A 27767-nucleotide genomic window follows, 5' to 3' on the forward strand; every position below is an offset into this window, starting at 1 on the left:
GGTCAACTGGTTAATGGAGGGGCCTTTGTATGGCATTCGAGTCTAAAAAGGGCTGTACTAATGACCAATAATCTTAAAGAGGCCGCTCTGGGGACTGCCAATGTGCCAGTGTTTATCAACTGCTCAACTTGAAGCTGGCAGCTCTACTGACAGTCAATGTGAACTGGGACATTCCACTGGACACCAAAGAACAGGGCAAAGTTTAAGGCTCGATTCACACCTATGCATGTTGCTTTTGAGCGTTTTTGGAGGTTTTTTTTTCATGCTTGCCACGTTTTTGAGCAGCGTTTTTGCCGCGATTTGCGTTTTTTTTTTTTTTTACAGTTTTTTTTTTTTACAGTCTAAAAAAAAAATAAAAAAAAAAAAAAAAAAAAAAAAAAAAAACGGCAAAAATGCATCAAAAACGCTGCAAAAACGGTGCACTTGCGTTTTTGATGCTTGTCCATTGAAATCCATTATATGCAAAACGCTGCTTTTTGCATGAAAAAAAGTCCCCGACCCTTTCCAATAATGCAGAGAAACAAAAAGGCATTGATGTGAACATGTTCAATAGGAACCCATGTTAAAAAATTCCCGTGCATTTCTGCAAAATGCAAAATGCATCAAAAAACGCGCTAGTGTGAATGGAGCCTTACTGACCATGGACGCATTTTAACAACCATCAAAGCAAAGGGGAGGATTTTACTGACCATCAAGGTAAGGTGGGCATTTCCTTTGGCAGTAAATGTAAAGGGGACATGTTTACTTCTAAAATGGTATATCACAAAGAGTACATTAATCAGTAATTATTTATTCAATAGAAACAACATGAATACACATTTATTCCTTAAAAAAAAAAATGAAGAAAAGAGGGAGATTATAAATTTCCTAATTTCCGATGTAGAAGATATCGGGTACAATATAGTCTTCATGAGTGCCATCAATCAGCCCTTCTGCGTTGGAGTGTACAAACCAGCAAGGGACCTTTTTGCCATTCCTGTAATCACTCTTGTAATCTTTTTGTGAACCCCTAAAATATTAAAGTAATACATAAGCTTATACATCTGCTACAATCCTATATAACGGCATTTATGCATGATAAAATATGTAATGTATTGTGCTGGTTTATTTTAACAAACATTAACAACTGCTGGGAGACAGCTAAGTTCCTAGGAGACTGGCTTTGGGGCCTCTTTATAACAGTGTGATGTGATATGTGATATGACAGCAAAAGTCTCCATTTCTGCTCAGCAGATGCTGTCAAGGTCTTACTCAATGTGGAGAATTCAGTACTGGTTTAACATAGATCTGTAAAGTCACAGTTTCTTTAGTTATTTGAGTCTTTCCCAGTTTTATCCCGTGTTGAGCCCTGACGAAGGGGGAGGGATGTTGTCCCTGAAATGCGTTGGCTGCTTTTATATGACTTTTTTTCAACAATTAAAAAGATCTTGCTCTCTTTTATTTGTTTTTTGTCTGGTGCTCTTTTCTGCATTTCTATGGTTTAATTTACTGTTGGCTACCCATGGAGGGCCTGGCTGTGTGGGAGCCGCCTTGCCAGAGCTATTTGAGGTCTTTCTTTATCTGACTACACATGCATGTCTAAAAGTTCCCAGCACCTCTGAGTGTGTTGATTTGAAATAAAATAGTTAAATGCAAAAAGACAATGCAGCTCTCATGTAGCTGAATCATTCATTCCTCTGGCTTGGTGATATCATTGAAAGTGTTATGAAAAGCTAATTTTGAGAAGAGAAAAATAAAATTCCATTTCTGCAGTTAAAGTGACACTAAACAAAATTCTTATTCTCCAAGCATAATCCATACACATCCATTACTTAATGGTATTATCTATTTTTCACTAAATTGTTTCTAAGGCCCCTTTCACACTGGGGCGGTGGGGGCGTCGGCGGTACAACAGCGCTATTTTTAGTGCTGCTGTACCGTCGTTCTTGCAGCGGTATTCGGCCGCTAGCGGTGCGGTTTTAACCCCCCGCTGGCGGCCGAAAAAGGGTTAAAAACCTCGTACACCGCGGTATAGCCGCGCTGTCCCATTGATTTCAATGGACAGGAGCGGTGAAGGAGCGGTGAATACACCGCTCCTTCCCCGCTCCAAAGAAGCGGTTTGCAGGACTTTTTTCACCGTCCTGCCACCGCACCGCTTTCACACTGAACAAACAGCGGCGGCTGTTTAGGGGCGGTTTTCAGGCGGTATTTTTAGCGCAATACCGCCTGAAAACCGCCCCAGTGTGAAAGGGGTCTTACTGAGTTTTTCTACTGCTACATAATGTCCTCTATGAACTCCTGAACCTCTCCTTTTTTTTAGTCACCCTACAAATCCTAGTCCACCTCAGGAGCAAATACGAAGGGGTGGCTACCAGTGGCGGATGGTGGTTTTTGGTTTTTTTGGGGGGCGGGCAAACAACGCCCCCCTCCTGAGCGGCCAGCGGCACCTCCCTCCTGCGCTCGCTGTCTACCGGTCATCCGGCACCTACCCTATCTAGGCAGCGGGCAGCGGCTTGTGTGTCCTCTCCTCTATCATGGCAGCTTCCGCCATGCGGCTCCTCCCCTCCCCCTAGGTGTCCAATAGGATCACCTGTCCTTTCAGCCAATCGGGTGACAGGTCTCAAGACCCCCTTCCTGATTGGCCGGGAGGAAGATCAGTGTTACAATAGCGAATATTCATTCGCTATTGTAAACCACCTGGGCGGGCTTGGTTGGCATTCTCTGCTCCCTGTGCCCACCATATTTTGAAACCTATTAGAGACTCTGGCTCTAATCAGGTGCTTCAAACCCCCCCACTCCATTGGAATCCATGCATCCGGCGTCTTGCAAGGGGCCGGGCGCATGGATGGGGGGTTGACGCTAGTGCGCTCTTAATAGATGGGCCGCCCCTGGTGGCTACATTCCTACATACATTGGGACCATGGAGATGAATGAAGCCACTTTCTAACAGGAAGTCAGATCACAGCAGCTAAAAAAAATGGAATTTGGAGGTTTGGAGAAGGCTGAGAGCAACTGAAGATACTGTACTTTTTCTGAGTTAATACATTCTTGGATCAAATTTGTTTTAAACCAGTGTTTAGTGTCACTTTTAGCTACATCTACGGTATGTACAGGCCATTTGTACATTGGATTTTATCTACTATTCATAAATCCATTGGTCTTTTTGTGTTATATACAAGTTTTTCTAAAAGACATGTGCAGAACGGCAAAATTTGTTTTGTTTCGGATAGATTCATTATGTTACTAATTTAGTTTTGTTATGGTTTTCCGGCCTGCTGCTTAACAACCAGCTATTCTTCACACAAAATTCAAATCGGTAGATTGTTTTTCGACCAATCTGATTTCTAATCGTTCTGAAAAATTGGAATTCATTAGAGAACGAATTAACAAAACAAATTGGTCCCTGGATCCTGCAGCTTCTTATACATATCCCCCCGTTGTTCCCCCTCAACTCTGTTCCCTCCAAGGTAGCACTAGGGAGAAGCTCTGTGCAAGGCCTCATTCACATGGGTTTTACTGATCCATACATCCATGCAAAGGGCTGTCTTCACCTGTGTGGAATGCAGAGGTGCTCCATGCAGATGTGTGCAGGCAGCCTGTTCAAATGAATGACGTGGGGAGTTGCATGGACCTGCCCGGATTTTCAGGCTATCCCCAAATATATTATCACACCGAGCCAATGCAAGGATCAGATCCCAGCTTGTCTTCGATCTGATCCATGCATCCGTGAACACTTGTGTAGGTGAAGACGGCCCTTATAATAGGTGTATGGATCGGTATGTCAATATGAATGAGGCCTGGGTCATAATTTGGAACTTACACAGGTCTCTCTCCCCACCCCCATCACTCAACAGCTAAATATGAAGAACCAGCATTGACACCTAAAATGAAAAAGAAGGGCAATTTGTTCCCCTGGTGTTTTGCTAGATAAATATATAATATCCATATTAAGTTAAAATATTTTATTGCGTCAAAGCCAAGAATAGAATTTACAGAGCAACAGTCTTGCTTACTATAGAGCAATGAAAGTATTAACTCAGTAGTGTCTGGAATGGAGCTGCTGCTTGGAGTCCCACATTTGGAAGTGACATTATTACTGCTGTGACTTTGAGGGGATTTACTAAGACTGGTGCAGTCAGAATTTGGTGCAGCTGTTAATGGTAGCCAATGAGCTTCTAACTCTACCTTGTTTAATTAAGCTTAATAAAACCTGGAAGCTGATTGCAGGGGCATACCTAGAGCATTTGGCACCCGGGGCGGATCCTATATCTGGCACCCCCCACTTTAAAATTTAAAAACACCCCACTGTGCCCCCTGCATACCTCTGCATCCCCCAATATCTCTTTATCACTAATTTGTACCCCCTCTCCACAACTGTACCCCTTTACATTACACAGCCCCCTTGCATCTCTGGACCCCTTTACATTACACAGCACCCTGCACCCCTGCCCCCTTTACATTACACAACCCCCTGCACCTCCGGACCCCTTTACATTACGTAACCCCCTGCACCTCCGGATCCCTTTACATTACACAACCCCTTGCACCTCTGGACCCCTTTACATCACACAGCACCCTGCACCTCTGGACCCCTTTACATTACAGAGCACCCTGTACCTCTGGACACCTTTACATTACACATCACCCTGTATCTCTGGACCCCTTTACATTACACAACCCTCTGCACCCCTGCACCTCTGGACCCCTTTACATTATACAACCCCTTGTACCTCTGGACCCCTTTACATTACACAGAACCCTGCACCTCTGGACCCCTTTACATGACACAGCACCCTGCACCTCTGGACCCCTTTACATGACACAGAACCCTGCACCTCTGGACCCCTTTACATGACACAGAACCCTGCACCTCTGGACCCCTTTACATGACACAGCACCCTGCACCTCTGGACCCCTTTACATGACACAGAACCCTGCACCTCTGGACCCCTTTACATCACAGGGCATCCTGCACCTCTGGACCCCTTTACATGACACAGCACCCTGCACCTCTGGACCCCTTTACATTACACAACCCGCCCCCCACCCCGCAGCTCTGGACCCCTGCACATTACACAATCCCCCCCCAGCTTTGGACCCCCTGCATGTTATACAACCACCCCGACCCCCCTCCTACCTCTGGATCCCAGCATGTTTCACAGCTGTACCTTCCTACCTTACTAACGCAGAGGGGGAGACACAGCAGCGCTGAACAGAGAGCCAGAACTGCTGGAGTAAATTTTTCATATTAACAAAGCTAATGATTGGGTGCTAGGACCATCCTGGTAACCAATCACCTGCTAGTTAACTTAGCGTTTCCTGTTTTCTATTCAGCACTGGCTCACGGTCTCTCTCTCCCTCCCCTGCTGTACAGGAGAGAGAGACAGTGTTTTCTATATCTCCTGCTCCAGTGTCAATCCAGCAGCGTGTCAATCGGGTAGCGGTACAGTCCGCACCCGGCCCGGGCACCCCATCCTGTCACAGCTCACCTCTCCTGCACTCACACCCATCGCCGCTGCACTGCCTGAGCCCGCCGTGCTGTCACCACATCACTTATGGGGGAGGAGGGGGGGGGCAGCCTCACACCCCCCCAGTGTGTGGCACCCCCCTGTAGGTACGCCACTGGCTGATTGGTCTCTATGTCGTTGTTTACACTCTCCAGCATTGGTAAATAATCCCCATTGTTTTTAGTACTTTAACACCAAGACTAAAAAGTGTGCACCTAGCCAGGGCTGGACTGGGACAAAAATTTGGCCCTGGACTTCACCCAGACTGGCCCACTTTGACAGGTCTCTCCCATGCCGGCTTGCCACCCAAGCCCCCCCCCACCCCCCCACCCCCCCCACTAGCTATTAGCCTTTTACATTATTTCTCTTATAGGCAGTATCAGTGGGGAAGCTAGACATTATTTCACCTGGGGCAAAGAATCAGTTTGGCGCCCCCCCCCCAATGGAACAAGATTAGGCAGGAAAGTGAGGCTGCCCTCCTTCCAGATCGTATGATGAGCTTCTAAGTGTTGACTCCTGAGCATCATGTCTGTATTCAGGCGCGCTGCATAACTAGCCAGGGAGAGGAGGTGAGCACTGCGGGGGGGGGGGGGACAGAGGACTGGAGGGAGGCAGCGGTCCACTGTCACTGAAATCGGCCCACTGAGCCATCGGCCCACCGGGAAACTCCCTGTAGTCCCAATGGCCAGTACATGCCTGCACCTAGCACTACATTGGTAGCAGTGATGAGATTCTTTATTTCAGGTCAGGAGCTCAGGCACCATAACATTACACCCAGGGAAATAAAGCAGCTAGGGAGCAAAGGAATGATAAGTGGGTAAAGCACAGGACCAATGACTACATACCAAAATGATAAATTACATAATGGAGATTGTAGGGAGTTTAAAGTCATTATTGCTGAAGCAAGGACTGTCCCAGTGGATAGATGTTCATAATAACTATTTTTCACTCTGAGCCATTGTCTTTTTGCCGACATGTTCTTTCTGAAAGCCTGGTACACACTATTAGTTCTTTTCCTTTCAAGCCACCGTGCTGAACGAAAAGAAAAACAAAAGAGCTTGGGAGGAGCCGCTGTACTAACTGTGCAATGTTAGTACATCTTTCTCCCCCACTGAGTTATTGTGTTCTGACAGGGGGACACCCCCTTCCCCGCCAGAACACACTGGTCAGTGCCATTGGCTGAGAGCGCTGATGGGATGCCGATCGGCAGCCCTTTTTTGGATCGGCTGTCCGATATTTGGGCAGTGTGTATGGCCCTTTATACTCTCTTTTAAAGGATAAGTTCACCTTTCCTAACATGTTACACCCATATTCAGGGTTTAACATGGTACTGTAGCACTTCCCCCCCGCACCCCCTTTGTGACAGCGAGCAGGGGTTCTTCTCCCCCCACTCGCTGTCACAATTAAAAAAAAAAAAAAGCGTCTTTCATTTACAGGGTTCTGTGAATGTGAAAACTACAAGTACTGACATCCTTTGCGGATGTCGGCTTGTAGTTCTCAATGAACTACCAGGGCGCTATTGAGCGCTCTGGTAGTTCATTAATTCTTCCTGTCAACTGTTCTGTAAAACTGCCTAGCTTACACTGACAGTCTGTAGGAGTCCTGCATGGCACCCATGATCTGCTATTCGTGAATGCAATGCTTTCCAGGCTCCTTCAAAAAATAAAAAATAAATGTGCATTTTTTTTTCTTTAAAAAAAAAAAAAAAAGTGAACTTATCCTTTGAGTTCATGATAGGTCAATGAACCAGTTCTTACACCTCCCATAATTTCCATATTTTCCAACTACTGCAGAGTTTATACTCAACTACATCCCATCTAGACACATCTCTTCTTACCTTGTTACTGTCAGTAGTTTATTCTTCACTTTCATTGTAGCATCTGGTTTATCAGGATTTTTGGTTTCATGGATATTGGAAATTTCATAATCAATTCCATGGAAAAACTGGCCTAAAAAATAAGAAAAAGTGTCCCCATGATAAAAGGTAGATAATGATTTATAGAAGAATAGTATAAATGCCTTTTGTATGTCAGTGGCCATTTTAGGTACACCTATATACAGGTAAAAGCCAGTAAATTAGAATATTTTGAAAAACTTGATTTATTTCAGTAATTGCATTCAAAAGGTGTAACTTGTACATTATATTTATTCATTGCACACAGACTGATGCATTCAAATGTTTATTTCATTTAATTTTGATGATTTGAAGTTGCAACAAATGAAAATCCAAAATTCCGTGTGTCACAAAATTCGAATATTACTTAAGGCTAATACAAAAAAGGGATTTTTTAGAAATGTTGGCCAACTGAAAAGTATGAAAATGAAAAATATGAGCATGTACAATACTCAATACTTGGTTGGAGCTCCTTTTGCCTCAATTACTGCATTAATGCGGCGTGGCATGGAGTCGATGAGTTTCTGGCACTGCTCAGGTGTTATGAGAGCCCAGGTTGCTCTGATAGTGGCCTTCAACTCTTCTGCGTTGTTGGGTCTGGCATTCTGCATCTTCCTTTTCACAATACCCCACAGATTTTCTATGGGGCTAAGGTCAGGGGAGTTGGCTGGCCAATTTAGAACAGAAATACCATGGTCCGTAAACCAGGCACGGGTAGATTTTGCGCTGTGTGCAGGCGCCAAGTCCTGTTGGAACCTGAAATCTCCATCTCCATAGAGCAGGTCAGCAGCAGGAAGCATGAAGTGCTCTAAAACTTGCTGGTAGACGGCTGCGTTGACCCTGGATCTCAGGAAACAGAGTGGACCGACACCAGCAGATGACATGGCACCCCAAACCATCACTGATGGTGGAAACTTTACACTAGACTTCAGGCAACGTGGATCCTGTGCCTCTCCTGTCTTCCTCCAGACTCTGGGACCTCGATTTCCAAAGGAAATGCAAAATTTGCTTTCGTCAGAAAACATGACTTTGGACCATTCAGCAGCAGTCCAGCTCTTTTTTTCCTTAGCCCAGGTGAGACGGTTTTCGCGCTGTTTCTTGGTCAACAGTGGCTTGACACCCATGTCTTTCAAGCGTTTCTTGGTGGTGGATCTTGAAGCACTGACTCCAGCAGCTGTCCACTCCTTGTGAATCTCCCCCACATTTTTGAATGGGTTTTTTTTCACAATCTTGACTAGGGCGCGGTGATCCCTATCGCTTGTACACTTTTTCTGACCACAGTTTTTCCTTCCCTTTGCCTCTCTATTAATGTGTTTGGACACAGAGCTCTGAGAACAGCCAGCCTCTTCAGCAATAACCTTTTGTGTCTTTCCCTCCTTGTGCAATGTGTCGATGGTCGCCTTTTGGACAGCTGTCAAATCTGAAGTCTTCCCCATGTTTGTGTAGGCTTCAGAACTGGACTGAGAGACCATTTAAAGCCCTTTGCAGGTGTTTTGAGTTAATCAGCTGATTAGTTTGTGGCACCAGGTGTCTTCAAAATTTAACCCTTACACAATATTCGAATTTTGTGACACACGGAATTTTGGATTTTCATTTGTTGCCACTTCAAATCATCAAAATTAAATGAAATAAACATTTGAATGCATCAGTCTGTGTGCAATGAATAAATATAATGTACAAGTTACACCTTTTGAATGCAATTACTGAAATAGATCAAGTTTTTCAAAATATTCTAATTTACTGGCTTTTACCTGTATAGTTCCATACTAATAATACTCAGGTTTGCTTGAAATTGCAAATCATTTTTATACAGAATTTATGTTGTGCCCAAGGGTTTGCACAGTGCTTTACAATATAAAGATAGGCACTACAGTTACAATGCAATTCAATACAAAAGGCTTAGGAGGAACCCTGCTTGTGAGAGCTTGCAAAAGGATGGGCAAGTGCCACAAAAGGGAACTACTGTGTGAGGATATGTTGCTGGAGAAAGTAACATTCTGTTGTTAAGTAGAGGTAGCACATGCCTCCCTGGAGAGATGGAGAGTAGGAGGTAGACAACAGAATGGGGTAGGGAGTTCCAGAGGTTGGAAAAGACTCTGGAAAAGTCCTGGAGGCGAGCATGGGAGAATGTGAAAAGGGAACTAGAGAGCAGGAGGTCTTTGGAGGAGTGAACAGGACAATTTTGTGTAATATCTTGGGGTGTGGTTGGGGACACAGTTGTGAATGACTTTGATACCAATGAGTTTTGCATGCAATTTGGATGTAGCTGCAATTTTTATTTATGGCCTGCGGTCTCTCCTCTCTCTCTCCCTCAAAGTCAGCTCAAAAACTCAGCACAGACTTCAGCAAAATGCACTGGAATCGCATTGTCTTTGAACAGCTATGCATTTTCCATACAGTTTCCGTTCAACTATATGGAGCTCAAAATTGTACAGCATCGCTCCAAAGGCATACAGGACCCCTTTTAAAATTGCATTGCGTTCAGATTGCATATGTGTAAACAGCCTCCATAGACAATCATATTATTTCACTTGTCGTGCGATTCAATGCGTTCTGGAATGCATCTAAAATTGCATCAGTGTGAACCAGGGCTAAAACCGCATTGCGTCCAGACTGCATATATGTGAACGGCCTCCATAGAAAATTATGAACCGAACTGGGGCTAAACGCAACAGCAGAAATTGAGACACATCACACTAGGAAACACTTTCTCAGTCTTTAGTGATTCAATATTAATGATCTCAAAAACACTGTTAATGGTTTGGAGTTATTTATTCAGAGATTTCCCTTTACACACCATTGTTGTAAGGAGTGGTTATTTGGGCAGTCGTGGACTTCCTTTCAGCTTGAACAAGTTTGGCCATTCCCCTCTGAACTCTCTCATTCAAAAGGAGTTTTTACCATTACAACTGCTACCCACTGGATGTTTTTGGTTCTTTGTACCTTTCTCCGTAAACTCTGAAGATGGTAGTGCATGAAAATCTCAAGAAGAAAGCTGAAATACAACTACAGTATGTCTAGCACCAACAATCATTTCACCTTAAGGGCAGTAACGTATTTAGATTTTGTGCTGCCCTAGGCCTGACTAAACTCGTGTATCCCCTAATTTAAATAGGACCCACCCCTACCCATCAAGGCCACACCCCACCCCTTGCTGTTTAAAATTTCGAGTGGGGGGGGGAATGGATTCCCTTAGTTTGCATAGATTTCCTCTCACTTCCTGTTTGGCTATGGGGCAAAAGGGAAGGGAAATCTCTGCAATGGGACAGGGATGGTAAAAAAATACTGACAGGGGCTATAACCCTCCCTTACTCTATCCAAAATGAAAAAAAAAGTGTTGCCTATAGTTTCTGATAATTTTATGGAGAGGACTAAGAAGATATAACCATGCCAATGGTGCAGCAGAAAACATAGCACAGTGAGGAAGGTTTGTGGTCAAGGATGATAGGACGGTCAAAATTTAGAAGTGGCGCCCCCCCCCACCACCACACAGTTGCGGAATGCCAGCCGCCCGCATACCAGAAGTAGTGCAGCCACTTTATGGGGGTGCTAGACTAGACTAATTTGCTTCTCAGCCCAGTCCGCCCCATAAGACTGGCGCTACACTAATAGTGTAGAGCAAGCCGGTGGGGACTCTTTCCGTGCTGCCCCCCTGCAAAGTGCTTCCCTAGGCCTGGGCCTTGACGGCCTAGGCCAGGATACAGCGTTGCTTAAGGGTCCTTTCACACGGGCGATCCGCTCAGCGCACTCCGCTTTGCTCAGCGGGGGATCGATCTGCTGATCCCTGCTGGGCAGGCAGATGACAGGCTTGTCTTCACTCACTGTGCAGAGACAGACCTGTCAGAGCCCCGCTGTCCTCTATGGGAGATCGGATGAAAATGGACGGCCTATCTGTTTTCATCCGATCCCATTCGATCTGCCAGACGGATGGAAAATAGTGTCTCCATCCATCTGGATTTCACAGACAGGATCGCATCGGATAGCGGCCGCTCCATAAGGCTGACTGGAGCATCAGATTGGAAAGCCCGCATGAAAGGGGTGGGTTCACACTTGTGCGATGACAGACATCGTATGTGATTCGCACCGCATTGTCTGTGTGATGCAAATTCCGCAATACAAACTGTATGGCTGAAATTGCATTCACACCTAAATGGTGCAGGACACTTTTATTGATCCGCACTGGAATCAGATCGCATGGGCGTTCACACCTATGCGATCTGATTCCTGCACCATTTTTGACAGTTCCCACTACGATCTGCAAACTGATCTGGGGGTGTCGTCAACTTTACATTGACACCCCCAGCGGTTCGCAGATCTCAGTGTGAACCAATGTGCAATTTAGGTGCGACAGGGGAACCGGCACTGAATCGAAGGGTTTCCCGCATCGCACTAGTGTGAACTGAACTGAAGGTCACTATAATCATGCATCATCATTGACCAGCAGCTTAACGTGACCGGGTTTGCATATGTTATAGGATGTATATATAAAAAATTGCTATGCCAATGTCCCAATCATTTGCACAGCCAGCTCATGAATAATCCACATAATTTGTGTAATATGTTTACTTCCTATGATCATCAGCTTCATCAAGTGGCCATAATTTAATATTTTCCTGATTGTGGTATTTCAGGAAAATACAGCATTATGGTCACTAGATGAAGCAGATGATCATAGAAAGTAGATATATTACATGGTGATTATTTATGATGGCTGTGCGAATGCTTGAGGCTTTAATACAGCAATTTTTTCAAAATAAATAGACCCCTATGTATTGAGTTGCAGCCACAATATTCATTGTTTAACTATTCGCATTGAAAAACAAATCTACCTAAATAAATAGCACCTGCAGCAGTGTTTAAAGCCCAACTCCAGGTAAGGTTTTTTTTTTTTAACTGGCCTGGACTTTTTGAAAAACATACAACTCTTACTGCAAAACTCACCTAATCTCCAGGCGTTGTCCTCTGCAGTAAGTCTTCTCACCACTAGGTGGTGCTGCTGTTGTGGGTTGAATAACAGCATCATTCAACCCACTTACTGTGAGCCCTGGACTGTGGGTACATCATTCAGCCGCCCTGAGCTCACAGAAGAATGCTGCAGATAGAGGTGCCAAACCATTATAGGGAAAGATTCACTGAATTGGATTTATTCACAATAAACAATACATATAGCAAACTCATTGGAAAGTTGTTCACTTTAAGGTCACTGCAGAAGACATGTGGACACACTTTGCAACAGGAAGAAAAGAGGTTGAACTATCGCATGTGGAAAGGGATCTTTATAGCTTTGAATATGTGGAAAAGGCATCCATAGTAGTTAGGTCCAGCTGACACACTGGGGGAGATTTACTAAAACTGGAGCACTTATGCCCTGTACACACGACCGGTTTTGCCATCGGAATAAACTCTGAAGTTTTTTCCGACGGAATTCTGCTTAAGCTGTCTTGCATACACACGGTCACACCAAAGTCCGACTGTCAAGAACGCGGTGACGTACAACACGTACGACGGCACTAGAAAAGAAGTTCAATAGTCAGCGCGCCACCCTTTGGGCTCCTTCTGCTAAACTCGTCGGAACAGCATACAGACGATCGTTTTTTCCGATAGTAATTTGTTCCGTCGGAAAAATATAGTAAATGTTCTCTATCTAAGTCCGTCTGAATTTTCGATGGGAAAAGTCAGATGGGGCACACACACGGTCGGAATATACGATGAAAAGCTCCCATCGGATGGAAATTCCAACCATGTGTATGCTGCATTAGAATCTAGTGCAGCTTTGCATGGTAGCGAACCAGCTTCTAACTTCAGCTTGTTCAATTAGGCTTTGGCAATAAAACCTGGAAGCTGATTGGTTTCTATGCAGAGCTGCACCAGATTTTGCCCTCTCCAGTTTTAGTAAATCTCCCCCAAAAGAGTGCTTAAAAAATTGTTGGGTGTATTTTATCCAAAAAAGGGCCGGATGAGGGTACTACCTTATCGTAGTCTCATTTTTTCTAACAGCAAATGTTCACTATTTGTTAGTCATCTCTGTATCTATTTTTGTATGAAATGGAAGCCAGTTAAAATAACCCGGGATGATCTTTTGTTCACACAGTATACTAAAGCATACACCCATACAAGTGGCATGTTTGCCTGCATAGGAATGCAAAGGTGCATTCCATTGTAGACAGTCCTTTTTCATGACAATTGGGACGCAGCAGCTACATGGACACAGCTGCTGCTCTCAATTTGACAGCTGTGTGGGTGCCCGGAAGGCACACTGTCTGCGTTCGAGACTGTGCACCCGCATAGCTTTCAGATTGTGCCCGTGCATCTGCTGTATTTCAATTGACCTGAATAGGACTGCCTGCACAGGGATGTATGAAACACCTGTGCTTCTTTTTTTGGGCAAATACAGCCCTCGCAAAATTGTACGCTGTAGTACACCCATGTAAGAGAGGCCTATAATCTGATCATATGTAGCTCTAATGCCGCGTACACACAAGCGGACTTTTCGACCGGACTGATCTGACGGACTTTCGGCGGACTTCCGACTGACTTTCCGAACAAACGGACTTGCCTACACACAATCACACCAAAGTCCGACGGATCGTACGTTATGACGTACAACCGGACTAAGATAAGGAAGTTGATAGCCAGTAGCCAATAGCTGCCCTAGCGTCGGTTTTCGTCTGTCGGACTAGCATACAGACGAGCGGACTTTACGACGACTAAAGTCCATCAGATTTTTGACCGAAAAAGTCTGCTGCAGGTCTGATGCAGCACACACACGGTCGAATTGTCCGTCAGACCAGTCCGGTCGAAAAGTCCGCTCGTGTGTACGCGGCATAAGGCACACACAGTGCTGAACAAGAGAAATCAATAGATTACCTCATCTATGCTAAACAGTGTGCATGGAGGAATCTCCCCTCCTGGCTCTTGTGTTCTGACAGCCAGCACCTGTGGCTGTCATAATACCTGAACAATGAATGCATCTGACTGGCTGCAGTCAATTTTTGGCAGAGATTTTTTCACCAGGGTCTCTCAATTTTCAGATTGGAATCATTGACTCTGGTGGGGTTGACAGGGCTATCCATGGCTCAAAGTTAAGCTGTGTATTGCCAGCATTGGTATCAAGTCCATAACTGAAGACTTCTAATAGATTCATTTATGGTTGTCTGCATACAATAGTTGATTAAAAATGAACTTTAGTATATAAATACAGTCATCTTACCTAACAATCCATGAACGCGTGCAGAAAATTTATGATGATCCAAAGTATAGAATCCTAAGAAATCTGTGTGTAGAGGATCATCTTTTGCAAAATGGTGTAAAAGAATGACAAATTGTGCCCCTTCTCCAAATGATAGTGTTATATTGTTTTTCTTATTGACAACCAGGTTAAGCCTGCCATAATAAAAGAAAAAAAATTTAACAAAGTAAAATACAGTGTCTGAATTTTAGAATAGCCGACATAGGCCATGATCTAGGGTGGTAGGACTACAGCACAAAGCCACCCAAACATTATGACATAAGGGCAAGGAAAGGGCAAGGCCACAGCTTTATTAAAACTAACACATAGCATGTGAACTTTTTTCAAACAATGCCAGTCACAGTTGTACTGTGAGCACTCAATTCCAAAAAGGGGGGAGGGAAGGGGGCCTGTCCTTACCATAAGTGCTGGACAGGCCGCCTACTTCCCATTTCCATCAAGGGCATATCCCATTACAGCTATTTTATGCTGGCAAGGTCAAGAAACCACAGCAAACTGTGACATACCATAGAAAAAAGGGGTGGGAGGGTGGGCAGCTCTTCCAACCACGTTTTCTGAAAGACCCAGAATCCCCTGGGACACAACTTTTACAGAGCTCAGGCCCAGCCTGTCCCCCCTAACAACCAATCCTTGGTGACCCCTCAGCCACCTTGTCCCGCCCTGGCCATGCCCTCATCAGTCAAGGCTCTCTTTCCCTAAGGGGCTCAAGAGGCCTTCATCTTAATCTGTTCTATTAAAGGTCCAAGAGTATAGGTAGCTTTGGGCGTAGGGCCTGCTTGAATTTAGCATGGTTGCTCCTATGGTGGAATAAGGTGAGCAAACTGCAGATGGTGATGAATTTTGTCTTAGGTTTTTCGTAAGGAATTAAATTGTGGGGGTCAATAGAAAGAAAAACAAAAAAACTCCTGCGCTTGAGAGATAGCCATGCGGTTGATTTGGAAAGGATGGAATGAAAAAGTCTTCACTAATCAAACCACCACGTCAGCTGTGCTGCCACTCATAACAGGTCAGGGGAAACCCAGTAGAAACTCTAAAAAGGAGAAAAGAACAGAGCAGTACAGCTCTGAAGAAGGGGGGACACCCTCGAAACGTGTCAGCTGCTTTTGGACTATACATTCCATCATTGTTACTGGCCAGCGAATCTTGCTGGATGATGCAAAGGACTTTACACTATATGCTTGACATATTACTTGTTTGGGAGTATGCATTGTTATCCTTTATACAGTAAAGTTTTTCAAAGGTAATATGCAAGGCTGGTGCGCCCACTGTTCTTTTTTACTTTTTAGAGTTGATTTGTGGGGTTAAGGGCTGGGGTTAAGAGGTTTGCTTTCAGTTGTGAGGTTAAAATTAGGGCTAGGATTTTTAAAGCTGGTGCTGCCAGATTCTTAAAAAAAAAAAAAAAGTCTAAATTTCATTTCTATACCCTTCCTTCTTGACAGAGGTTTTCTTCCCCCATGTGTATTCCTTCTTGTTTTTACCCATCATGATAGTGATTGTCTCAGTTGTCACCTCAATTCTCAGTTTCAGATTTCTGTTTACAATCCCTAGTTTTCCAAAGTAGGTTTCCTTTGATATCACATTATTGCCTGTTTCCTTCTTTCCAATAATTTCACCATTGACTGCAATGCCTACAAAAGAGAATATAATAAAGAATCAGAATATTCCATTCCAGTAGCATATGAATGTTAAACGGTGACACATTGAAGTGAATAATCTGATAGGGTTAGGTTCAATTGTATATAAATATCAAGATGGGGGGGGGTTTAAATATGATTCAGTTCACGTGTAATAAAAGGATGATACTGTGGGGCAGAAAAATAGCAAATGAGGACAGGAAAGACGTGTATGCTTATTCTAAAATGTTAAAAATAGGCAAAATACATTAGTTATTCATTTCAAGTGTACAAAAAAAAATTCTGTCTTAAGTATGTTAACTCACTGGAAGAATCCAAAGAAAAAAAGATAGCAGATATTTATATTAATAGTTTTTTTTTCACTTAAGCTTTAGCTATAATTCTTTGTTGTACATCAGTAGCGGCCCATAATGCAGGGCGCAGGGGTGCAAGGGTGCCGCCCCCCTATTCATGCGTCCGGGCCCCTAAACTACAGGGGGCGGACGCATGGATTCCAATGGGTTTTTTTTTTTTAAGCACGTGATTAGAGCCAGAGGCTCTAATAGGCTTCAAAAATGGATGGGCTCAGGACGCAGAGCACTGCACCCAAAGCCCATTCAGTTGTGTGACATTAGCAAATTAATATTGTCTTTCTGATTCTCCTCCCGGCCAATCAGGAAGCGGGTCATGAGACCTGTCACCCGATTGGCCGAAAGGAGAAGTGATCCTATTGGCTGACTAGGAGGAGTAGGGAAGAGAAGGGAGGAGACGCACTGCGGAAGCCGACGGGTCTCCCGGAGCAAGCACTGCCCGGGGGGATGGTGCAGGTGACCCGACTGAATATACCACCAGCCACCACTGTTGTACATTCACCTATGTATCAGCCAAAATGAGTGAAAATTCCCTCAAGATTCACCCAGTGAAAATTATGTTCCCTGACATTTGCAACATCTTTTCTTCAATAATACAAGGTCTTTACTGTAACATTTATCCTGTATAATAAAAAGGTAAATATTACCCTCCCCTGCACATTCGCCTGACATCTCCTAATCCTGTTTTAGATTAAATGTCCCCTGGTTTAGCTGTTATATTGTTGCATTAAGTAAGATTGAATCGGGAAGATTAAATTAAATTAACCAATTGCGGACCACCCCACGCCATATACTGTGGCAGGGCGGCGGCTCCATGCCACATCACTTACCTACATGATCTGACACTACTGGGTCTGGGGCACGCGCGTACCACTGTCAGCTCTCTCCCGCTGTGATTGGACACAGTGGGAACCAATCAGAGGGCCCGCCGGGAGACAGGCAGAACGGCGGTCTTTGTTTACATAGGCAGACCGTCGTTCTGTGAGAGAGGAATGTACTGATCCTGTGTTTCTGCTAAGCAGTCAAAGCACCCCCCCCTCCCCCCAGTTAGCAAGCACTCCTTAGGAACACATTGAATGTGTTTTCCCTGATGTTAACCCCCTACCTGTCAGTGTCATTAGTACAGTGACAGTGCATATTTTTTAGCACTGATCACTGTAATAATGTCAAAGTTCCCCTAAAAGTGTCAGTTAGGTGTCCGATTTGTCCACTGCAACATCACAGTCCTGCTATAAGTTGCTGATTGCTGCCATTACTAGTAATAAATAAATAAATAAAAATATTCCATAGTTTGTAGACACTATAACATTTGTGCAAACCAATCAATATATGCTTATTGGGATTTTTTTTTACCAAAAATATGTAGCAGAATACACATTGGGCTAAATTGATGAAGAAATATGACTTTTTTACATTTTTTTATTGGGTATGTTTATAACAGAAAGTAAAAAATATTGTTTTTTTTTCAAAATTGTCTGTTTTTTTGTTTTTTTTTTTAGTGCAAAAAATAAAAACTGCAAAGGTGATCAAATACCACCAAAAGAAAGCTCTATTTGTGAGGAAAAAAAGGACAAACATTTTATTTGGATACAGCGTCACACAACAGCGCAATTGTCAGTTAAAGTAATGCAGTGTAATTTTGCAAAAAATGGCCTGGTCATGAAGTGGGGTAAACCTTTCGGAGCTGAAGTGGTTAAACTCCAATAATATATAGTAGAAATATGGACAGTTGTAAATAATTTAAAGTACAGTAACTGACTGCACCTAAATAAACCCCATTCCAGCCAGGTGAAAATTGAATTGTGACCATCTGCCATGGGGGGACTGCATCCATCACATCATTCCCCACCTAATATATATATATAAATATAAATATATATATATATATATGGCTTTTTTTCTCAGGGAATAGGTGCAGGAACTCCCCCCTTCCGAGTCACGCGTCATCTATGTCCCCTACCCATCTGAGCACCATCCCTTGGTTCCACCCCCCAACCCACCTCCCAGTACAGCACCTTTCAGAGAACACAAAACCAAGTATTTTGTGCTACTCAGTAATTTATATGAAATTTGTTAATGAAAACAAGAAAGATAGTAAAACAGATCCCTTGCAATAAGCAACAATAGACCCCAGCAGCAATAGACTCCACCCCAGAAACAATAGACCACCTGCAGCAAGAATAGCTCCCCCAGAAACAATAGATCCCCCACACAACAAAATACTTTACCCCCAGCAACAATGGTCCCCCCACAACAAAACACCACCCCAGCAACATTAGACCCCAGCAGAAATAACAGATTTCTCAGCAGCCACCAACAATAAACCTCTCCCTCAACAGTGGATCCCACCCAGCAACAACTGACCCCTCCCACCAGCAACAGCAGACTTACCCAGCAACAATAGACCCCCCCAGAAAGATAAGACCCCCCCCCCACCAGCAGCAGTAGACTTACCCAGCAACAATAGACCCCCACCCCAAAACAGATCCCCACCAGCAACAATAGAAAACCCAGCAGCCAGCATCAATAGACGCCCCAGCACCCCTTTCAAGTACATACATTCAGTGCTGGAGGTGCCGGAGGTTCCCCTGTGTTCCCGCTGAAAAAAAGCCCTATATATATATATATATATATATATATATATATATACATATATATGTACATATACACACACACACACACACACACTGAATATATATAAAGCACTGCGTATATTGAACAGCATTATATAAGTACCTGTAATAAATAAATCTAGTGGCAACAAAGTGGAAGATAAGGAAGATTTATAACCTGTGGCAACAAAAATAACACATCCAACAGCAATTACATTAATGAAAGATGATTTATATCAGTGCAGCCAAAAGGAACAGTAATGCCCCGTACACACGGTCGGATTTTCCGATGGAAAATGTCCGATCGGAGCGTGTTGTCGGAAATTCCGACCGTGTGTGGGCTCCATCGGACATTTTCCATCGGATTTTCCGACACACAAAGTTGGAGAGCAGGAGATAAAATTTTCCGACAACAAAATCCGTTGTCGGAAATTCCGATCGTGTGTACACAAATCCGACACACAAAGTGCCACGCATGCTCAGAATAAATAAAGAGATGAAAGCTATTGGCCACTGCCCCGTTTATAGTCCCGACGTACATGTTTTACGTCACCGCGCTTAAAACGATCGGATTTTCCGACAACTTTGTGTGACCGTGTGTATGCAAGACAAGTTTGAGCCAACATCCGTCGGAAAAAATCCTAGGATTTTGTTGTCGGAATGTCCAAACAAAGTCCGACCGTGTGTACGGGGCATAAGAAATTGTTGTGCTGCTTTGGATCTTCAAATGGGACAAGAACTCCGCCATGCATCCTAAAGTGAATGTGTAAAATTTGAATGAGGCTGTATAAAACAGTGAGATTTCCATTAGACCTAGGTAGGTTATCTGTGTTGTGATGGTAAAGTTCTCCATAATATTCTCTGCAGCAATCGGTATAACTGTATCATCAGAAGTTTTATGTGTACATTAGTATAACAGAGACAAAAGATCACACACAATGTAGAACATACCAATTTGTTGGTCCTCAACAAGATTCAACACCACTCCAGGCTCCTCTTGTATGTTAAAGCACAAAGCATCATTCTTGCTTGGAACACTTATCACAAAATGGGGATCATAATCAACTGTTAAGATAAATTTTATTTCAAAAATATAACTTTCTTCTTGAGTTACAATCATATGACAATATGTATAAGACTAGTGAAATGATGACATCTTTAGCTATTCTGAACCATAAGGATGAAGCAACTAAGGTGATTCCAAGGCCAGAAAAGTTCCAACAAGCATTTTATAATGCTGCTCAATTGAGAGGTGTATGAAATAGGTACCGGTGGCTTTAAAATTCAGGCCAGCCACCTCAGTGATCTACAGCAGTGTCTTATTTTCCTTGGTCTTAATTGGACACTATAGCAGTTGTCATGGACTAAATGATCATGAGCTTTTATCTCTGTCATTGAGAAACATTTGTCTTGATCTAGCTGTCCAAAACAAGCTGCTATAGAGATTGCATAGTCCATATTACTTTAAGATGTCAACAAGTGTTGGCCCCAAAAAAACATTTTTTAGAGAAATACCATACTACGGTTGATTTAATAAAGGCAAATAGGACATTTTCCCTTGGCTTAGTGAATGGGGGAAAGCTGTGCTGCCTTCCACCATCCAGTCATGTGCCTCTTTAGTAAATCCACCCATATACCTCCATGTACTTTAGTTGAGTGGCAGAGGAAATAATTTCTGTAAAGAACACTATCGAAATGCACATCCATAAGTTAAAATAATAGCTGTTATAACATTGGAAGCTGGCATCATACATTTACCAACACCAGCCAAAAATTATATGTTGCAAGCATGTGTGCCTGCAACACCAGAGTGCACATTACACCAAAGTGCAAATAGTGCTATACCAGGCCACACTGGGTAACACTGGTGTTACTTTCAGCTTTAGTTCTGGGATTTAACTTCATTCCCATGGTGTACAAGGACTCCCTTAGGACTAACCTTTATTCATGGCCTCAGACAAGGCTGGCCATAGACATTAGGGAACAGTCAGACAGACATGCATGCACAATCAGTCATCTCAACAAAACTCTTTATGGCCTGTTTCTATCCTATAAAGGAACCCTTTAATAATTAAATTAGGGCAATTAAAGGGGAAGAGGGATGTTTGGACCATGCAAGGTCAGTCTCTGCACCTTCCTACTGCCTCGTTGACATTGCATTGTTAGACATTGTGTGTCTATGGTTATCATTACTCAGACCCATCCCCTCTTCAAAGTCTCCATAGGGAGCATCTCTCACATCTCTAACATTTCCCTAAAAAGACTCAGAACTCATATTTGCCAAACCAGGGACTGAATCATCCTACTTGGTTTGCTTTTGGGGGAAATCTTTATCATAGTCATGCCTTGCTGCTTGACGTTCTGCACTATTAGAATAACAGGGTAGCGAACATCCTAACTAGAGGTCGACCGATATATCGGCCGATATTTGGCTTTTTTTACTTAATCGGCATCGGCCGATTGTGCTGATAAAAAAAGCCGATTCTAACTTCAGCGGGACTTGCAAATGACTTCTGTAATAGAAGTCAATTGCAAGTTGTCTGAAGGTTTCTTCTCTCCTCCTCTGGGCAGCCTGCCAAATCTGATAAGAAGATACATTTGTATCTCTTCGGGTCGGTTCACACTGGGACGACTTGGGATCCGACTTGTACGCCCTCAAGTCGCCCCAGAAAGAGATTCACATTTAAGTGAATGGGAGCGTCTTAATAGACACTACTGAAGTCGCTCCGACTTCAGAGCGTACTCCCTGTACTACTTTGATCCGACTTTGATCCGACTTCAGCCTATTGACTATCATTGAAGTCGGATCGCCGTCTCGCATGATCCGACTTCGGCATGCGACTTGTGCTCAGATGATCTTGAGGGGGAACTCTGCGCCAAATTTTAAATAAAAATCCGGCATGGGTTCCCCCTCCAAGAGCATACCGGGCCCTTGGGTCTGGTATGGACCTTGAGGGGAACCCCTACGCCGAAAAAGCGGCGTGGGGGGTCCCCCAATCCATACCAGACCCTTATCCGAGCACGCAGCCCGGCCGGACAGGAATGGGGGTGGGGGACGAGCCAGCGCCCCCCCCCATCCTGAACCGTACCAGGCCGCATGCCCTCAACATGGGGGGGTTGGTGCCTTGGGGAAGGGGGGCGCGCTGCGGCCCCCCCCACCCCAAAGCACCTTGTCCCCATGTTGATGAGGACAAGGGCCTCTTCCCGACAACCCTGGCCGTTGGTTGTCGGGGTCTGTGGGCTTATCGGAATCCGGGAGCCCCCTTTAATAAGAGGGCCCCCAGATCCCGGCCCCCCACCCTATGTGAATGAGTATGGGGTACATCGAACCCCTACCCATTCACCTAGGGAAAGTGTCAATTTAAAAAAAAACACTACACAGATTTTTAAAGAAATTTATTAGACAGCTCCGGGGGTCTTCTTCGGACTTTGGGGTCTCTCCGGTTCTTCTCCGTGCTCTCCGGGTCTTCTGCCGGGCTCCTCCGCTCTCTTCTGCCGCTCTTTTGCTAAAGTGGAGGAGCCCGGTCTTCCGTCTTCTGCCCTCTCCTCTTCTTCTGATGTTGACACGACGCTCTCTCCGGCTAGAATGCTCTCTCCCCAAGGGCCTGGTATGCCCCTGGAGGGGGAACCCATGCCGGTTTTTTATTTAAAATTTGGCGCAGAGTTCCCCCTAAAGATTCATACCAAACACAGTGGCGGGGATCCAAGTCGGATCCCCGTTCATTGAAAGTCGGACACATGTCGCAGGGCAAAGTCGGATCCACAAGTCGCGTTGAAGTCGCGTTGCAAAGTCGCGTTGAAGTCGTGTTGCCCCTGTGTGAATCGAGCCTTCGGGTTCTTTTATCAATAGACTGAACCACGTGTGTAGATGTTCTCAGTTTAACCATTTAAAGACTAAATCTTTTTTGACATTTGTTGCTTACAAGTAAAAATTCTGTATTTTCTGCTAGAAAATCACTTGGAACCCCCAAACATTATATATATTTTTTTTAGCAGAGACCCTAGGGAATAAAATAGCGGTTGTTGCAATATTTTATGTCACACGGTATTTGCGCAGCGGTCTTTCAAACGCAATTTTTTAAAATAAAATACACTAATTAAAAAAAAAAAAATAAGCAGTAAAGTTAGCCCATTTTTTTTCGTCCAAAAGTTTTGGTTACCTGTTTTTGTGTATTTAATATTTAAGATATAGTTATTTTTTTTTTAATCTAAATTATACATACAAGTGAACTGATTGGAGGTTTGTTTTGTTCAATAAATGTTTAAATGTAAAAAATTTTCTGTATCACTTATTACTTAAGGTTGCTCCCACACTGGAGCGGGCAGGCGTTGACGGTAAAACGCTGTTAGTTTTAGTGGCGCTATTCGGGTGCTAGCGGGGCGCTTATAACCCAGCTAGCGGCCGAGGAAGGGGTTAAATGCGCCCCTGAAGTGCTGCTGCCGAAACGCTTTGCAGCCGCTTCGGCAGCGGTGCGCATTCATTTCGATGGGCAGGAGTGGTGAAGGAGCGGTATACACCACTCCAAAGACATCCTGCCAGCGCATCGCCTCAGTGTGAAAGCACTCAGGATATCACACTGAGACTGTAGGGAAGCCGTTTTACAGGCACTTTACAGGCGCTATTTTTAGCCCAAAAGCGCCTAAAAAAACGCCCCAGTGTGAAAGGGGTCTAACTGTTAGATTTTATGAGATGAAGGGGGAAAAAAAAAAAAAAAAAAAATCGGCCTAATATATCGGCCCAAAAAAATCGGCATCACATATCGGCCATCGGCCACCGCGATTTCTAAATATTGGCATCGGCCAGAGAAAAACCCATATCGGTCGACCTCTAATCCTAACCCGCATACTTCGGGCTGGGTGTTGTTTCTAGAACTACTCACTTTCCAGTTTTACACTCACATAATAGACCAAGATCAGAGTTATTAAGAGAAAATTAGAGGGTGCCTAAACCACTTTTTAAGTTCCACTTTAAAGTATTACTAAACCCAGGACCCTGCATTTAGGGATCAGACAAACAACCCCCGGTTCGGTTCGCACCAGAAATTGCGAACAGGCAAAATATTTATGCAAACATCGTTAAAGTCTATGGAACACGGACATGAAAAATCAAAAGTGCTCATTTTAAAGGCTTATATGCATGTTATTGCCATAAAAAGTGTTTGGGGATCTGGGTCCTACACCAGGGGACATGTATCAATGCAAAAAAAGTTTTAAAAACTGACGTTTTTACAGGGGCAGTGATTTTAATAATGTTTAAAGTGAAACAATAAAAATTAAATATTCCTTTAAATATCGTGCCTGGGGGTCTCCTTGGTCTACCTGTAAAGTAGCGCATCCTTCCCTTGTTTATAACAGCACCACAGCAAAATGACATTTATAAAGGAAAAAATGTCATTTAAAACTGCTTGCGCTGTAATGTATTGTCGGATCCTGGCAAAATACATAAAAATCATTGAAAAAAAACGGCGTGAATCCACCCCCCCATCCATTACCAGGCCCTTTGGGTCTGGTATGAATATTAACGGAAACCCGCACCAAAATTGACAAAAAAAATTGTGTGGGGGTCCCCCCAAAATCCATACCAGGCCCTTCAGGTCTGGTATAGATTTTAAGGGGAACCCCACGCCAAAATAAAAAAAAAAAAATGGAGTGGGGCCCCCCCAAAATCCATACCAGACCCTTATCCAAGCATGCAACCTGGCAGGCCGCAGGAAAAGGGGGGAAGAGAGAGAGCCCCCACCTCCTGAACCGTCCCAAGGCCGTATGCCCTCAACATGGGGGCTTGTTGATGGGGACAAGGGCTTCTTCCCCACGACCCTTGCCCCCGTGGTTGTGGGGGTCTGCGGGCGGGGGCTTATCAGAATCTGGAAGCCCCCTTTAACAAGGGGACACTAAGATCCCGCCCCCCTATGTGAATGGGTATCGGATGACCCCACCCCTTCTGACATCATGTGACATCACATAACGTCAGAGGGGCGGTGTCATCCGTTTACGTCACTGGGTGGTCCCACCCTCAGCTATATAACAGCTGTCAGCGCAAAAAGGCTGCAGTCGCGGGACGCCTCCCATCGAGGTACAGTTTTTCCATTTTTTTTTTTTTTTTGGGACCATCAGGCGCTGTGATCAAAGATAAATGGACATTGCAGGACACTTTTTATTTTTATTTTTTTGAATAAAGGACTTGTCCCAAACTGTCTTCTGTCATTTCTACTTTTTTGACACGTTTTTTGGTAATTGAGTAGGGGTATACATGGGGGGGGCAGGATCTGGGGGGCCCCTTGTTCTGATAAGCCCCCCCACCCGCAGACCCCCATGCAAGGGTTGTGGGGAAAAGGCCTTTGTAGCCATCAACATGTGGCCTGGTACGGTTCAGGAGGGGGGGATGCTCTCTCGTCCCCCCACTTTTCCTGCAGCCTGCCAGGTTGCATGCTCGGATAAGGGTCTGGTATGGATTTTGATTTTAATTTTGACGAGGGGTTCCCCTTAAAATCCATACCAGACCTGAAGGGCCTGGTATGGATTTTGAGGGGACTCCCACACCATTTTTTTGAAAAAATTGGGCGCAGGGTTCCCCTTAATATCCATACCAGACCCTAAGGGCCTGGTAATGGACTGGGTGGGGGACTCACGCCGTTTTTCACTATATCTGGTCTCCCACAGTACACAGAACATAGAAATAAAATAGTTGTAATAAATATAAACTGCTAAATACCTTTTCTCATCAGCAGTTAGAGCAGTTTTGTGACTTCTATCAGTGTCTGGTTAAAGCTTGTAGGAGGAGTTTTCATGCTCCCCTGATTGTCCTGATCACACGCACTCTCTCAAGAAAAAAAAACTCTCTAGCAATACACACTAAATTGAGCATGTGCAGCTTGCCCTTAAGGCTCTGTTCTATCAGGAGATGGTTTGGGGACTGTGGAAGAAGGGGAGGATCCGAGAAAACAGGATCAAACAGTCTTTTTACACAATGCGGAAGATTAGTCCCTTAGGTTCCACAGTGAGCATAACAAGCATGCTTTACTGCATATACAGACCGATTTTACTGTTGTGGATTTAGTGACACTTTAAGAGACTGAGGGAAAGAAGCCAAGAATGTTCCAGGCTCTCTTGAAAAAAATGCTATACTTGTACATAACAATGTTAACCCTTGAGGATCCATCTTTCATGAGGTGGTGGCTAGTGCTTCTTTGCACTGGGAAGAGTGTGGCAACAATTTGAGTTGTTGGTAGAGGATTTATAATACAAATGTTTTCTGGACTATACAGGACTTTTTTTTTACACTATTTACTGGCACTTTTATACATATGTAGCACCCCCTAGGTGCTAGGGTGAGTGCATTATAATTTTTGGTTTCTCTGCTTAACAGAAGAACATCAGGTAAATGTATGTGCTTAATCCGACCAGATGTGCTACCGGCGCAAAACTAAAAATATACTAGTTTGCTGCAATCAAGTAAGCCTACACAAAAATGGTAGAGTATCAATAATATAATATAAAAGTGGATTGCGCTAACTTCTGTGTATAATACCACTGCTGAAATTTGCAAAAATAGAATATCTATCCTAAGTAGCGTGTTTTTCTATTAATATTGTGTCAATGATATGCTGTCCACATTGTGTTACTAGTGACAAAATAATATTGCAAGAAGCTACCAAAAAACTGTTTAAAGTGCTAGTGCTAAAAAAATATGAGAAAATATTAAAAAATGTGCAATGTGCCAGTATTACTTAGTGACCATCAAATATCACGTATCACCATGCATATATACTACATGCTGCAAAAACTGTCCTCAACATATGCATAAACACTACAGCCCACTAGATGTCCTCAGTGGGTAATCACTCCTGTGCAATGACGTTAGGTTCTACCAAAAACTATTTAAAAGTGCTAGTGCTACAAAAAATCAAAAAATGTGCAATGTGCCAATATTACTTAGTGACCATCAAAATATCACATATCAACATGCATATGTACTACATAGTGCTTCCTGATGACGCAAATTACATTGCGAAATGTGTAGAGGCTGCTGGGAACTTTCTCATCACTTCCGGTTGAACAAGAGTGAGGCCTGGAACGCATGCCGCTGTGAAGAGACACAGTGACAGAGGGGAAACAGACTGAGACACCCTCTCCATATACACTGCTGGATTTGCTTGGTGCCGGCTCAAGGGCACCATAACATCACTGAACAGAGCAAGAGGTACTAATATATTGCTTGGAAAGGCTGCTATTGGACCCATCACAAACGGATTGGTTATCCTTAATGAACCAAAGGTGCTTATTTTTTATTACATCTGGTGAGTGGCCACTGCATAAGGTGGTGGTGAAGTAACGATAAGTGGTGAATTAGGAGCAAAATATACTGAAAAGGAACGTCATTGCACAGTGATCACTCACTGAAGACATCCTGTGTACTGTGGTGTTTAGGCATATGTTGAGGACATTTTTTTGCACTATATAGTACATATGCATGTTGATATGTGATATTTTGATGGTCACTAAGTAATATTGGCACATTTTTTGATATATTGTAGCACTAGCA

The 27767-nt window shown here is 43.8% G+C and overlaps 1 protein-coding gene across 1 annotated transcript in view; it reads right to left on the minus strand.

The window, feature by feature from the left end:
- Window positions 1-770: 770 nt before the first annotated feature.
- Window positions 771-27767, minus strand: part of LOC141103139 (inter-alpha-trypsin inhibitor heavy chain H3-like) — a 175248-nt gene continuing 148251 nt past the window's right edge. The window contains exons 17-21 of the mRNA XM_073592419.1: window positions 20177-20290; window positions 16053-16257; window positions 14591-14763; window positions 7324-7435; window positions 771-1009 (exon numbers count right to left, since the gene is read on the minus strand). Of these exons, the coding sequence (XP_073448520.1) occupies window positions 868-1009; window positions 7324-7435; window positions 14591-14763; window positions 16053-16257; window positions 20177-20290 (746 nt within the window). The 3' untranslated portion in view covers window positions 771-867. The remainder of the gene's footprint in view (window positions 1010-7323; window positions 7436-14590; window positions 14764-16052; window positions 16258-20176; window positions 20291-27767) is intronic.

Source organism: Aquarana catesbeiana, linkage group LG07 (genome assembly GCF_042186555.1).
Source record: "Aquarana catesbeiana isolate 2022-GZ linkage group LG07, ASM4218655v1, whole genome shotgun sequence".
Classification (NCBI taxonomy): domain Eukaryota; kingdom Metazoa; phylum Chordata; class Amphibia; order Anura; family Ranidae; genus Aquarana; species Aquarana catesbeiana.